We start from the raw sequence: 15,739 nt of genomic DNA, 5'->3' as shown, positions 1-15,739 counted from the left end.
GCAGGAGAGATATTTCAGAGCGAGGACTGCTAGATTGGATATTGCAATATGACTCATCATCATGTGGGCTTCGGATCTGCCAAAGCACACTCACTGGGGTTCACCGGCACAGTTTGATAAGGCATCTCTTTAGTAGATGATGTGGCTCATTTAAATAACTGGCTTTCATTATGACCAGGGTAAAGCTAACCTACAGAGATCAGGTTGTAGCACGCACAACTCATAAAGGTTCAAATGTCAAAGAATATATCTCGGACTGGGTGCAAGGCCCAACACATAATGAATTAAAAAGAAATGACCAGCACTCCCAAGAGTATAGACTAATATGTCTTCATTTATTCTTAAAAGACGGCAGCAGCAACAGGTGAACGCGCTTCAGCGTTTCAGCCCATAGCTGACCTGTAACACATCGGAATACTTTTCATGTGTGCACATTCAAAAGTTCAAAATAAAAAGGAAACTGCAGAACTAGCATTCATTATCTGCATTTATTATCATTATCTGCAAACCTTTATAATGTTGTTTACCATCCAATATTATAAGAACTGAAACCAAAACAGAATAAAGACCAGTGCTTCATAGTCCTCTTATGTGTTACACCCTCAACTCTCTGAGAAGTCCTAGTAAATTAAGTGCTGTGTGTCACACGTTCAAAGGTCATAAGTACAAAGTTTGCCCTAAACATTACGAATTACCTGTCAACATGCCCATCTAAAGCTTTTCTGGGGATTTGAAGATGAGCACAGAACCGTGAGCTGACAGGTGTGTACATGTATGCATTTCAATGTTCAGTGCTAAAAATAAGAAACCCTGTTGGTTAACGAAAGGCAAAAGAATCCAACATTCAAGCTTCATTTGTTATGGCATCATAGAGGAAGAAACGTCAGATCATGTAATAATAATTGCACCTTAAAGGAGTCAGCTTCATGTTATGCATGACAGAAGACATTCACACATTTCTAATTCAAAGACAAAAAACAGGGACGGTACATAAGACAGTCTATAATACAACAGTGACAAACGTAGATTCTAATTAATGCTACTTGATTACACCGTTATTAACTCCTCCTCGGGTTAGAAAGAAAATCCAAAAGCCGCAAAACTCATGATTTGCGGGAGCCCTCATTAAAGGTACAATCGAGTCAAAATAGTTTTTTTCAGACTATTATGTCCAAGATCAGCACAGTGAGAAAAATGAGTACTGAATGACAGTGGAGTTGTAGTTGTTTCACAGGGTTTCCCTGTTGTCTCTGCTTCAAGCACAGGGTTTTTTTTCTGCTTCCCCTGCTGTGTGACTGTCTAGCTCACCAAAGGCCTTTGAGACACTGAGAGATGGGAGCGATTCAATCATTTACATACTACTGCTTATTAAATTTCAACACCTCATACACTCAGCTTGGGATTTCTGTAAACCAACTGCTAGGAAGAGAGGAAACTCTGACTTTACCACTTGCCGATTATTTTGATTTAAGCAGTTTTGGGTGGCGTTACTGTCACTTTAGGATTATTTTGAAATGACAAATAAGATAACTGGGTGACAACTTCAGCAAACAGCAGTGTCACATTTAGAGGAGACATAATCCCAGCCTTGTCAAACAAGAAGCCTTTTGGTGAATATTTGGCAGCAACATGCTGTAGCTCAGTACTATGGAGAAAAAAATAAGAGCAGGGCTGATGTAAGGGAACATCTTCATTAGTGTGTGTGTGAGAGAGAGAGAGTGTGTTCTCAGCTGTCCCACTCTGTAGACTGTGTCTCGTCGTCTCCTCTGTCCTCATCGTCCTCATCGGAGTCGGCTGAGACCTTCTTCATCCTCTGCATGGCGGCCTTGATGCTGCGCTCCAGCTCATTGTCTGGACTCGTCTGGACTTCTGCACGCACAGGGACCATCTGCAGCATTAGAGGATTCAATTCAATTTCAGTTTTCTGTTAAAACTTTACTGTCCCCACGGTCTGAAATGAACACCCGCCAAGCGCCAAATGCGTTTAAAAATTGTTGTTGGAGGATAAATCAGTAAGGGTCACATCTTTGAGACGATAACATTTGAACGCCTCAGTTGTATACAGTCTTTGGTCTTGGCTGGTTCTCAAACTTTGTCCCTGTTGACCACCATAGTCTCTCTGACCGTGAGCCAATCAAATCAAAGGTCTGTATCAAACAGACTGTTGATTGGCTACCTGTTACAATGGCTCTAGAAAAAGGAGTGCAAACGTTTCTTCCTGTTTCTCACCTGCCTAGTTAACTAGCCTAACATTACTTGAGGATTAATATCAAAATGTGAAACATAACTCGGTGTGTGTGTGTGTGTGTGTCTATGTGTGTATTACAAATTTGATCCATGTATAAGTGATCGAGCAAGTTTTAAATTAACACAAGTACCTGATTCTTTACACAAACTAGCACTGAAAATGGGTAGGATGACACATTTCTATGAAAAATTTATATGAATTATTTTGGCCAGTAAAATGTATTCTTGGCAGGTAATTATTTTTAGTTTGCCAACTGTTGGCAGGTGAGCCAAACGTTAATGTCAGACACTGATTGTCCCTTAAAGAAATTTTGCAGACAAGGTTTTCAGTTAAGAATGCGCAATAAAAACATAAAAAAACAAACAATAAAGCCACAATAAAAACACATATAATAAAACACAAGACAAATCATCACAATATACACACATAGATGAATATCAGTTGATAAAACCAGACAAGGATAGTTATAGTTATATAAGTTATATAAGTTCTATGTTTTTTAACTTATTTTTGACCGCTTCAAGCCGACTGAACTCAGTCCAAGCCGCAGCAGTGACCCATGGACATTTACCTCATTTGTCTTTCATATCATACTGAAGTTGCCCTCAGTTACTCAGTTATAACCATCAAAGTGATTAAAGGGGGAATGATCTAACAATTGATTCACACACCGGCCCTTCACTTAGACCACTGACAGTAAAATCAAACTCGATTCTCCTTCTGCACCCTTAAAGCAAACACAGTAAACATGTCTGTATGTTTTCTCCTCACCTTCTTCAGGGTGACTCCCTGTCGGATGGCAGACATCAGGTTGCTCCTCAGGTCCCCTGCAGGGGGCGCTGTCCCAGGGGCAGGGACCTTTCGAAGCTGGATCTGACCCCGCTGCAACGAGGCCAACACTTCGTCCATTGTTCCTAGTATGAGAGTGACAGAAAACACCAAATTTTACAACAATGGAAAGATTTGAGAGTAAACGAGGGAAATTGGGCAGAACAAGCTTTCCTTCATTTTGTAAAGTTTAACATTGTTCACCTTAACCACAGACTTCACTTTGAACAGAAATATTGACCAAATGTGCTGATAATATGCTCTATGAATTATGCATAATTGTGTTCATTTCACTGGTGAAGCAATTAAAAACACTAACTACAATGTAGACTGCACAGAGCATTCCCAAGTGCATATTTTGAATAAGCATTGGTACAGAATCTCAATACATTTCAAAAATGTCATCCTCTTGAATGGCCTCCATTTTCCAAAGGTTCAGAAAAATGAAGCTGTACCAGACCGCATTGTCTCCCTGGAGCTGAGAGTGTGCATAAGCACAACTGAGGTAAATGCCTCCCCTGGCCTCATGGGGAAGTTGGGGATTTAGGACAGAACACCAAGTACAGGCAGGCAGACAACACACACACACCCACACACATAAAAACACACACACACTACAAGCACACTTTTCTCTGGAACAAACAAACATAACCTTCCCAGTGGTCGGATACTTTCACACATCCTCCTCCATCTATCCTGAGCTAACAGCCAGAATATGTATTTATCGTCCGCCGGTGACAGAAACAGGAAGTGGAGACGCAGCTTTGCTTCCATTCACACAGTCATGATGGGTCTGGGAGCTCTGACTGGGTTAGAAATGAAACTATCTGATGAATGATTCATAGACCTCTTGGTGGCTTTGGGAAAGAGAAAAACATTTTGATGCCTCAGAAATATAAACAAGGCGAGAGCAGAATCATATATTTCGCTCTCACCTATGTTTTGCTTGAGGGTGTTCTTGGCTGGGAAAGGGGCGACCTCTTTCTCGCTGAGCGGCATCGGAGTGTCTTGGGAGGAAGGGGCACGGGCGGGTGGAGGGGGAGGTAGAGCGGGAGGCAGCGGCGGGGGTGGGGGAGGCGGAGGGGGAGGGGGCGGTGGCGGGGTTGCAGTGGGGTCGGCTGTTGGTGGTGGCGGTGGTGGGGTGTAGATTTGGACAGGGATGTCTTTGGGTTTGTGTTTGGGCTGCTGTTTCTTGGGTGTTTTCCTGGTGCTGGGCGCGGGACGGGCGGAGGACCCGGCATAGGAGAGAGAGGGGCCGAGGCTGATAATGGACAGCGGCTGGGAGGAGTCGTCGGGCCACGGCAGCCCCAAGGAAGACATCTTGGACTGAGGGGTCTTCAGCATGTACTGGCCGTGTCGCTTCTTGGAAAAGAAGAGAAGAAATGGCTTTAGGGACAAGGATATTATCAATCCAACGGTTTAGGAGAGACAGACAGCACAGAGACATGACGCCACCCACACATCAGTCTGACGTTTTGTTTTAAATAGGTCTCACAGCGACTGAGATTAATTTTAAGTGACAGAACGAATGTGCACAACGCACACACACACAGACACAGACACACACAAAGCCATGATGCTGATGCATAGAGAAAATGAACAACTGGGATTAACGGAATAGCTCACCCCGAAATTAAAATTCAGCGTCTACTCACAGTCAGCAGAAACTCCATTGAAGTTGGTAGGAACACCGAACACACAGCGAGTTACCCCCCGCAGTTCCATCTCAGCCTTCTCCCAGACTACTGAACTTAACGGGGCATCTTTATACAGCTCCGAAAAACGCATAAAATGTCCATCTAATTTCTCCAAACAGATCACACAGCATAGCCAGCATAAGAGTTTTGTAGCCAAAGAACTGCAGTCGGTCCAAAAGTCCAATATTTACCTCATTATCTCCTATATTTTCTAGAGCATTGTCAGTGAGGGAAATATAATCCTACGAACTTCAATGAACCGACATGGGGGTGAGTAAATAATGACAGAATTTTCATTTTAGGGTGAACTATTCCTTGGAGCAGGGGTTTTGTGGGACTTTATTAAAGGAAGAGAGGGGGAAGCTGCAGGGGGGAGCAAAACAGAGAGAGCGAGAGAGCCTGACCTCTCTGAAGGATCGTAATCTGCTCAGCGTCTTCTCTCTCTCCTGGTCCACCCACTCCTTCCTCCTCTGCTCCTCCTCTTTCCTCTTCTCTCGTTTCTGCAGACAACAGAGGGAGACAGTGAGGGGAAGACAAATATGAGAGAGAATTGGATCCAATTTGATCTGCGGCCTCTGCCGGTGTTGGCGTCTCTGTGGGTAGGGTTGCCCCGTTGCCATGGTGACGTACCAGTTGGACTTGGTGGTGCTGGGTGAAGACTATGGAGCTCTGCTCGGCTACATGATGCTTCTGCTCCTGGGCCTCCACGCACTGATCCTACAGACACACATGGCACACATTTGGGGTTCCCATACATAACACACACACACACACACACACATGTACATAAACATATACATACAAAAACATGTGTAAGAGTGAGAATAGTGCTGTTTGACGTGTACACACAAGAATCAGAAATTATCAGAAGTTTGGGCAAAAAAGGCCTTGAAAGTTCATAAAATGTCAGTGAAATTAAAAATGAGGGGCAAAAAATGCCCCCGATAATTAGGAGCACCCTTTTAAAAATTTCACCCAGTTCACATTTTTTTCACTGAGTTGTCAAGTAGTCACACGTGAATGCAACTATTGTTCCCTGTGGGCCACCATAGGGGATTCGTGGGAGCCTATGACTCGGGGATGCTTCTGGGTGAGAAAAATAGACCGGCTTTTAATCAGAAAACAAATGAGCACACAGCCAGCGGCAGAAGAAGATGCCAACACCACACAAATCACTGTGTCAATAAAAAATAAAACAAACAATATTGTAAAAACAATTGAGGGGAGGAAGATGGACTGGTTGGGGACAGAGAGTGGGGAAAACGACACCATCCTCTTTTATAAGATCTACCGCCAGTTTCCAGCAGTGGGAAGGGAAAGTGTGGGACGTGTGGTATGCTTTAAAATAAACCAGATGTTAGTGGTACAAATTGAGTGTTTATTTGACAATATGCAATGAAAATGTATTATTTCAAAGTTCAGATCAAAGGGACAAACAAAGCCTTGTGGAAAAAAGTTTGTATTCGTACCCTGGTGCACACCCTACCTTCTTATTGCGGAGATATGCTCGCCGGGCACAGATGTTGCCTCTCTTGGTCTCCAGGGTCTGTAGGCGTCTTCTCAGCTGACTGACAGCGGGAGAGTCTGTCTGCTGAATACCTGTGTGGGCCAGGCTGTGCAGCTCCTCTGGATCCTCACACACATCATAATACACCACCTCCTCCTTCATTTCTGAAACACAAACGCAGACTTCCCGTCAATCTAACACCCTTTTCCCCCCACACACACACACACACACGCGGCGTGGGAATATTAAAATAAGCTGATCTGGTTCCATCCCATGTAGGAGGGAATCCACACCGAGCCTCGTACACAGGAATGTCGTGCATGACCAGCACATCTCACTAGTATACTTCTTTCATCAGCTCTTCTTTATGCACCATTAAAAGCAGATGTGTTTACATTGTGTGTTCAGCATGGCGGGTGACATGATGCTTCAGACATTGTTCTGTGGGCCGCAACAGTGTCTCAACTTTGTAAACACTACAGTTGTGCCGAAGAGAGTGTGACCCTGATCTTGGCCAAAGTTGTTCTGCTTTGACCTTTTCACATTGACAGATGACTTGCATATTTTCCTGAGTCATTAGTCTAGTGTGAAAGGGGTCTAAGTGACTAACTACAGTACATTTTTAATATAATTCATTCATTCTGAAAAGTGCGTCAAAGTTAACATCACTTTCTCCAACAACCTACATAACATTTACAGTACCACCTTACAGCACAGCCTGCATACATTTTCAGCGTGTGGCCCCAATATGAAACAAACCCTTGCCCGCTGATGAATATTTAATTCAAGGTATTGACTCTGAACTCCTCTGAAAGGCTCCACAGACTCGCGGCAGCCTTCTTTCATTCACAAACCATTCTTTCATCTCTTCCTGTGTCCTCCTGCTTCCTTTACTGAGCAACGAGTGGTAGAGGACCCCTTCCTGCTTTTCAGGTTTGGAAAATAAACCAGAAGCCAGCCAAGGTAAGCATACACACAGCCAAGGCAGAGAGAGACACACACACACACACACACACACACACACACACACACATAACTTGGAAAGCAAAAATCACATTTCCCAGGAGGAGCAATTAGGGAACATGTAAATGCACAAAATATTTCCCCAAAGTAAACATGCTTTGTAGCATATTATTGCATTATTTTAAATACAGTTTTCTGGCAAAAATGCCAATCTGTGTGCGGACAAGCTGCCTTTATGTTCTAATCAAATTTTCAGTCAGAGGCAACCTTGAACCTTTTCTCTCAGCTTACCTGTGTTTTGTACTTTGAACTTCTTGTATTATGAATTCTGAAAAAGGCAGTGAGTCACCTCTATGGAGCTTAAGAGACCTTTGAATGAAGGTTCCTTGAATGATTTACAGTGGACTGTAAAAGGCCAAGAATCACAATTCCACTTGAAAACCTGTCTGTCCTGCAGCGTGATTCATATTGCTCAGAAAGGAGTCATGTTAAATTACTCTTCACCCTCACACTGCAAAACTAGCCTGATATTCAGACTGAATGGCCATTTTGTTACCACTCCATTATTCGGCCTGGGATTGCCCCCTTGTTAGCCGTTTTCTGTGTGTGTGTGTGTGTGTGTGTGTGTGTGTGTGTGGCGGGGGGGGGGGGGAGATTTTCCCCAAACCAATCACTAGTGACTGACATATCCGGCCACTCTGAGGTTATTTTCATTGACACTGACGGTGTATTTATCAACTTTACCAAGAATGTCAGTCGTTTTTGACAAAAATATTGTCTTTGCAAAGACAATATGTTGGTTAAGGGGGTGATTTCAACAAATATTATTCTGCTGAAACGGCAATGAAAAACCGTTGCACAAATGGTTTAAACTTTAGTCCCGCCCACAAAAGCGCTGATTGGCTCGACTGTTTCTCTGAGCAAGAACGAGCCATTGACTGGAGCAGCACCAGACTCTCTGAATCGCTCGACAAAATCTGAAGAGTGGGCGGGACGCGATTCAGGAGTCTGGAACCAGGCTACCATAAAACAGAACTACTCTATAAACTGTTACTCTCGCCATTGTACTAATTATCATGTATGGCATACCTTTAATCTGCCTCCGCAGGGTGTCTATCTGAGCCACCAGCAGCTGCTCCTCATTCTTCAGGATCTCAAACTTGGTGTCGTAGAGCTCCAGCTGGGCTTCGTAGAACTGCAGCTCCAGCTGATCCACTGTGTCCTGCTGCTGGCCACCCTCAGGTGCAGACCCAGAAACAGATCTCTGGCCAGACAGACCGCCCAACTGCACCACAACAAAAGAAGAGTGCTAAATCAGCCTCATGAATGCTGGGATTGTGTCAAATAGGCACACTGGATATGAGACTGAAGCTTTGTAATCCATTCCAAACACACAAACATGTTATGAGTGCACATGTGTTCTCGCTGTGACATCCGCAGGCGCACATGCACACTTAGCGGTGCCACCAAGCTATGCTGGCTCCAGTGCTTTATGCAGAAGATGTGCGTAGGTGTAGCTCACTAATCTCATTATACACATTCACACACAGCTGTCTCTTTAAAGGCTCATGTCGATTTCACAGTGGTAGCTGCTGCCAGCATCCTGAAACCTGATTTTTAAAGAACTTAATCAGATGAATAATGCAGCTGCATGAAGGTGAAGGTGCTAAAGGTGTTGTGTTCTCTTCCAGAAGCTGAAATGCACAGCGTGACACCCTGAAACCACCATGTTGTTTGTTGCAGTTTTCCAACATACTGTGATTTTGACTTGCAAAAAACTAGCAGCAAATCAGAAGAAATATATGCCTTCACAGATAGACATATAGCTGGCATGTTAGCTGGCACACACACACTCACTCACTCACTTATTCATACACACAGGTTTTGGGGGTGTATCTGGGGGATTCTCTGTGTTTCTAGTCAGGGTTTTATAAATAGATCAAAGGCCTATAGCAGCCAGAGATTCAGATCGGACTGGAATACCAAGTGAAAGATACACTAGAGCGGGTAGACACTGTGTCACGTCTCTTTGCTACAGACATACAAACAGCGCTAGAGCAGTGAAGACCTTGGCACTGCTGAGGAAGATCTGAATGACAGCCAAAGCCCTGCGAGCGTGCAAGGGTCCAATATGCCAACTTGGAAAGTGTCGACTAATTTCAAAATCAGAGATACATGTTGTACCATGGTTTTTGTTCAGCAGAAAACAGAGTGAGACACGCACCCTCTCTCTGATGCCATCTTTCTTGCGGCTGAGGCACATCTCTGTGGCTCTCATATGCTGCAGGGTTTCTTTGGCCAATAGGAAGCGTAGTTTCTCCAGTCTGGGAGCCGCAGAGGCCCAGGCAGCAGCTCCAAAACGACACTTATCCTCCTCCATCTGCTTCAACATACCTAGACATGTACACAATGATCTATTATGCATGTCCGCACCACACATAAGTACATGCATGTAAACATAGGAACATAACACAAGAATAGGAAAAACCACCCTTGGATACTCTTACACTGTTAGATGTCATTAATTTGTGATGCTCAGTGCATTCCAGGAGTTATGAAGTATTGTCATAAATGTCAGGCTGCTGTCAGTGGAGAAATTGCTATCTCTTACTCTTCTATGATGGATTTCTCCCTGTATGATTGTTGAATGTCGGTGCAAAATGATGAGTCTAGAAAGAAGCTCTTCCTCTTTCATTCTGAGGGACTGACACCAAAACCTGACATTTACTGCTGATATTTTAGATGGCTGAAAAATGTTCTGCTCCATTGTAGCTGTGCTGAAAACATCTCGATGTAACGTCTCATTGTCTACATTTGGCCAGTTATCCACAGGAAAAAGAAAAATACACCACCAAACAACAAAATGGGCCCAGAAATGCAAGGTATATTGCCAATAGCTGTTTTTGAACAGCGTTAAAGGGTGGATTTTTCCTTTAAGTTCATAAATATAACACAACACACAAACAAGTGGCATGTGAACACCTGCTTAGTGGTTATACACATGCATACATACATACACACACACACACACACACACACACACACAGTAAAACATAGTCGCCTATACCAGCCAGAGCCTTTGATGTCTGCACAAAGTAGGTGACAGTGATGTCCTGAATTGAGGCGACTGCATCCTCCGCTCTTCTCCTCCACTCCTCCGCCTCCTTCTCCAGAGCTGCAATTCTCTTAGGACCCAAGTCCTCATACTCCAAAGACTTCTGCAAAAGACCACAGTAAGCAAAAACTAGACAACTTTGCACTCAGCGATTTAATGCAGAACAGTTACTTAATATATATATGCCTTTGGCTTTTACTCAAATTTAGTTTGGTGAGAAATTTAAAATCTGCCTCACATTTTGCAGGAATGAACAAAAAAAGATCAAACTGTGTCCAGCGTTCTCCTACCGTGTGTGTGTGTGTGTATGTGTGTGTCTAGACCATGATGGAGAGCTCTGGTCATGTCCCTCTCTGACTGGGGCTCCCATGCGCTCCAGGCAGGGTGACCTGGTAATCACTCAGGCTCATGATTACATTAGAGCCGCTCCGGCTGCTGAATCCCTGAGGTTCACGCCAGTTCTAGGATCAGCTAACACTCCAGCACAGCAACCATATGCAAATTACTGGAGGAAAAAAGCTGTGAATCAGTGTCCTAATTTGACTCCAATTTAGGGTTGAAACATAGGCCAATCACTCCCTGGGTGGCATGTTTTGGGAATATCAGCAGTTACAAATTAAACACCCCCGACCAGCAGGGGGACCTATAGCAACCAAAATAATTATTTGAATTGTCCATTGAGTGAAAGGAAATATTGTATTTTCAATAACAAAGAAGGTTAGTGATTAAACAGTCATGTCACTGCAGGATTTGTCACCCCAAAACTGAATTTGTTTACATAGTGGTTTATTGGCCATTTTCCACTCTGAGATTTACTATCTGAGCTTTTGATACAAGGACTGGCAGTAAAGATGAGTTTTACATGTGTTCTGAGGGTGTAAAATGTGTATTTACATTGGCAGAATCTGTAAGCAGACCTGTGCTTTGAGTGAAGACAGTTCCACAAAACTTCCTTTTCATTTAAGTCAAACTTTTCAATACCTGATGTTTACATACTGTATATCCAATGTGTAGATGCTAACAAACTGCAGATTGTACCTTAAAAGGAGCATATGCAATACACACTATCCTAAAAATAAAGCCCACAGTTGTCAAGTTGTCAAGCCTATATTTACCAGGATCTCCATCTTGTAGAGGCAGGCCAGCTCTCTCATGTCTCTGAATGGCTGGAGCAGGTACTGGAAGAAGGTGGTGGCCACTGTGACCAGGTCCTGGTAGGCCTGGTCCTCCTCCTGGTAGATGCTGAGCAGCAGAACCATGCCGTCAGCGCTGCCGTGGCTCTGCAGCAGCTGTGGATGGAGAAGACATAAACACCATTGCTTGGGCTTATTCCCTCTGCCCTCGGCCAACTCTTCGCTCGGCATAGCTATTCCATTCTAGGGCTAGAGGATATGGACAAAATTATTATAACAATAATCATAATAAATTATCAAAAGCCCACAGTTGGCAAGTATGAGTCTATGTTTACCAGGATCTCCATCTTGTAGAGGCAGGCCAGTTCATTGCATTGAACTGCATGGGAATTTAAATTATGATAAAACTGTAATTTTAGACAAAAATTGTGAATTTTTGTGAATGAAGAATTGTGTATCAAAATAACTCGAAATCATTATTTCATCATGATATGATTCTATTGAAAGACAATATACGATAATATTGAATTATTGCGCAGCCCTATTCCATGTTTGCAATGCACTAGAAAAATCTGTGCAGGGAGCTGTTCTTTGTACCAATCACACCTGAGCACACCAATATGACTGTTTTGAAAAAATATATAAGACTGAGAAGTTATCTAATACCGCGACTACAGCAGCTAAGCAAATAGATCTCATCATTCCTGCAGTGTGCCTTACAGAGGACGTAGCTGGCGAAGTCAGATCAAGTGGCAATAAGCTTTCTGATGAATACTATGATGAGTACAGCATCAAGCAAGCACAGAACTTAGGTACTGTTTACTACTTTGACAACCAAGTTACTGTAGCTGAAGGTCGACTGGTGCAGCCACTTCAAGATAAAGTTAGTGGTGTAGACTGCAACTCTGACCCTTACCACAGAAGTCTAACAAATGAGTCTCCTCAACTCTTTAACATCTTGTGTGTCATCCACACCCTGAGGTTCCCAAACCTTTTCATGTCGGGGATCTCCAGTTTGATACACTTTAGACCACAGACCCCCATCTGATGAAGGTTTTGTCCCTAGGTCAGCTGAGTCAGTCATTGAAATTTAAGCTGGCAGTCACAGGGGAGAATGGGGTATGCTGAGCATGTGAGTAAGATGAGCCACCCCATGTATCTAGGCAACCATACACAAAATGAATCATTTGATCACAGATATAGAAACAGTAATTAGTTTCCCTGAATCTGTGATGGAAGAGAGCACATGGAGAAAGTGGTAAGTGAAGTGATAAGTGAGGGGGAAAAAAACGTGATTTTTGCTATGTGAGGTGATTTCATCATGGTAAAGCTGTCATGATTCTTGTATCTAAAAGGAAGTAGATATGTTTGAGGATTTATTATATAGGCCTATTCATTTATGAGGGTAAAAACTTGGCATAACTGAGGGCTTGTGTGAAGCAGTTTTGTCAAAATGGTGGTTGTGGGGTAAATGTGCCACGAGCTATGGGGCCAATAAGCCAATGGCTCAGCTTACAACAATCGAGTTACATTTACATTCAGTTAAATGTAATTAATTTAAACACACAATCACTACACAAACTTTGTGTTGGCAGTTGCTGAGCCACCTGGTGCATTGTTATCCTTTTGGGAATCAGAGAAAGTATCCCATGTTATGTTGAAGTAGTTGAAGTTAGGCTATATTGTTAGAATGTCAAAGAGGAAAAAATGGGAGACATTCTCAGAGGAGACAGAATGGAGAGACACACTGAACTTGTGGCATGCTGGTAAGGCCCTAGTAAAAGGACTGAAAAAGACAAAAATAAAGGTTTTAATTTTTTTCTTTTCAATATTTTACCCCCATAGGGCTCAATTTGCCCCGTCCTTGATTTGATTTGTTTTGACTCGATTTGGGTAAGATAGAGAGTCCAAAGTACTGTGCCAACCCAGGGGAAAGTGAAATGAAAGTGAAATGACACTTGCTTCCAATGTGGTCCTCCCTGTGCCGAGTATGGTGTGTTTTTTATGGTTTTATGATGTTAAACATGTAGTTGAATTTAAGCTGCTAGCTGCACAGGTAACAAGTCCACTGTCTTAAAGTCCTCTGGCCCAACATGACTTCTGGTTGGAGGATCAAGTAGATGGTGTATCATGTTGTTTTGGAGAACTTGCATCTTTCTCTTAAGTTTGGATGTTAAGAGACTGTGGCACACTGAACAGGCGTAATCAAGATGGCACTGTATTAGAGCTGTTACTAGTAGTTGCCTGGTTTTTATGCCAAACTGCCTTGTTCTGCGGTGCAGATAATTCAGTTTGTTGGCATCCTACTTAGGATTATGTCTGCTATCGCTTCGCTAGAAGGTGACTGATCTAATATGGGCCCTAAATAATATGTGACAGGAGATTTGGACTCAATTCCTTTGCCATCACAGGTTACCTTGATCCCAACTGCTTTACTTCAGCTATGCTTTGTGCCAAACAAACCAGATTCGGTTTTGCCAAGGTGTAATGACAGGTTATTATAGGAGGGGTCCCAGAATAGATCCCTGAGGTGCACCGCATGTTAGCTCCCCAGCTTCAGACGAGGTCTCATCTAGAGAACTGTGTTCTCCCTGTTCGGTATGACTGTCCATTTTACTGCTTTTGTTTATTTGTTAGGATCCCCATTAGCTTTGCCCTAAAGCACAGCTAGTCTTCCTGGGGTCCACTGCATGCTCATTTAGACCTATACAATCATAAAAATAGTCCTTATGGCTAACCTTACCCCTTCCCTGGGGCAAGTTGTGCCAAAAGACACCTATTTTACTTCTAAAACTGCATAACCCTATCCTGCGGCTCATTTGACCCCGTTCTCCCCTAGTTTTCAGGACAGAGCAGACACTGAGCAGCAGTCCAGTGCCTCACCTCTCGCAGCTGACCCTTGGCTCTCGCCATCTCATCCTGCATGGTCTTCCTTTTGAACTCCTGGAGATTTTCAAAGTACTCCTCGACGTCGCGTTCATCCTGTGTGAATAAGGTATCCAGCACTATTTTGCGTCCGCAGATATCGATCGCCGTGCTGAAATATTTCTCAAGCTTTCGACAAGGTGTATCAAAATCTCTCTCGTCATCGTCTGGACTCGACTTCCGATTCAGGAATAGCAAGTCCCAAATGTTGCCCTCTTCAAAATCGGATAAATCCGGAAGATAGGCTACCAAGACATCAGCCACACATGTAAACTGTTGATGGATGTGTTTCAGATCGTTGACAGAGAAGAGTCCAGCCCAGCTCATTTGAGAGTCTCCGACGGCAACTTGGTCTTTGCGTTTTTGCCGTTGTAACGTCCGGTTGTGACAGGTGACAGCAAACTTAGACTCGATGACATTCCACTGCACGATAAATCCCAGCTTAAACGTCTCGTTTTCTTCAAATATGTTACTTTTTACAGCGACCCAGCCGTCCAAGCTGTCTAAACGCTCATATTCTACGTTATTCATCTTAAACTAAAGATATTTCACTTGTGTCTGCGACGTTACAGCCTCTGTTTACACCGTCCGCCATTTGCGTGACGTATGCTGCCTTCAGTGCTCTCAAAAATTATAGGAATAACGATTTTTAAGTTCACATGAACGACTTAACAAAGTGATAAATACGACTGAGAAAGGCGGAATTTGATACCATATTTGCATAAACTAGACCTTTTCTAAATTAAAGCAAAAGCCACCAAAAACGACCTATATTACAGAATCCATTTTATTGTTATTTCCGACCAAAAGCATTTGGATGACCGTATGTAGGAGCTTACGGGGGACACTTGAAGGCAACAGTAGGTCGCTTTATCATGCTCAACTTTGACCTTTGAATCACATGTTCGGGGAATTCCACTCTTGCAACATCGAGGCAATAAATTATGCTGAGCACAAACCTGGCAACAGCATTAATTATGTTTTAATTTAACAATGTAAAAAAAAGGCAGGTCATTAATTGGTCTCACTTTATATTTTTATTCAATGAATAACTAACATCCCCCACTGATGGTTGACATTCCTGACATTTGAGCTGCCTGCATCCTATCTATTTTTGTCACAAGTGCTGGCTGCACGTTAGGCTGCTTGCAGAGTTGTGCTGTCGAAAACCACTGCCGCCCTTTAAATGTTATTTTGAACAGTTTTTTTTAAGTGATTCATCACCCAGGTAAATTTGCCACCAGTCTCTTGTTCACTATAAGGAATTTAATTGGATCAAGAAAACACAACAGCCTAATTGTATTGCACAGGCAAGTTATGGAC

At 43.1% G+C, this 15,739-nt stretch overlaps 1 protein-coding gene across 2 annotated transcripts; it reads right to left on the bottom strand.

The window, feature by feature from the left end:
- Positions 1 to 314: 314 nt before the first annotated feature.
- whamm (WASP homolog associated with actin, golgi membranes and microtubules) lies at positions 315 to 15,002 on the bottom strand. 2 transcript variants are annotated; one of them, XM_071901488.2, is made up of 11 exons: positions 14,375 to 15,002; positions 11,474 to 11,647; positions 10,311 to 10,461; positions 9,468 to 9,637; positions 8,333 to 8,528; positions 6,260 to 6,444; positions 5,404 to 5,490; positions 5,178 to 5,273; positions 4,012 to 4,438; positions 3,020 to 3,162; positions 315 to 1,888 (listed from the first exon to the last, which is right to left on the bottom strand). In XM_071901488.2, the coding sequence occupies exons 1-11, from the start codon at positions 14,945 to 14,947 to the stop codon at positions 1,727 to 1,729; spliced, it is 2,364 nt and encodes a 787-aa protein (XP_071757589.2). In that variant the 5' UTR covers positions 14,948 to 15,002; the 3' UTR covers positions 315 to 1,726. The 2 variants fall into 2 exon arrangements, with proteins under 2 accessions (XP_071757589.2, XP_071757590.2); XM_071901489.2 differs by having other exon boundaries at positions 4,012 to 4,435.
- Positions 15,003 to 15,739: the final 737 nt, after the last annotated feature.

This window comes from Centroberyx gerrardi, chromosome 1 (assembly GCF_048128805.1).
Source record: "Centroberyx gerrardi isolate f3 chromosome 1, fCenGer3.hap1.cur.20231027, whole genome shotgun sequence".
Lineage (NCBI taxonomy): Eukaryota > Metazoa > Chordata > Actinopteri > Beryciformes > Berycidae > Centroberyx > Centroberyx gerrardi.
Note: the sequence above shows the minus strand (reverse complement) of the source record. Positions and strands in the feature narration are given on the sequence as shown.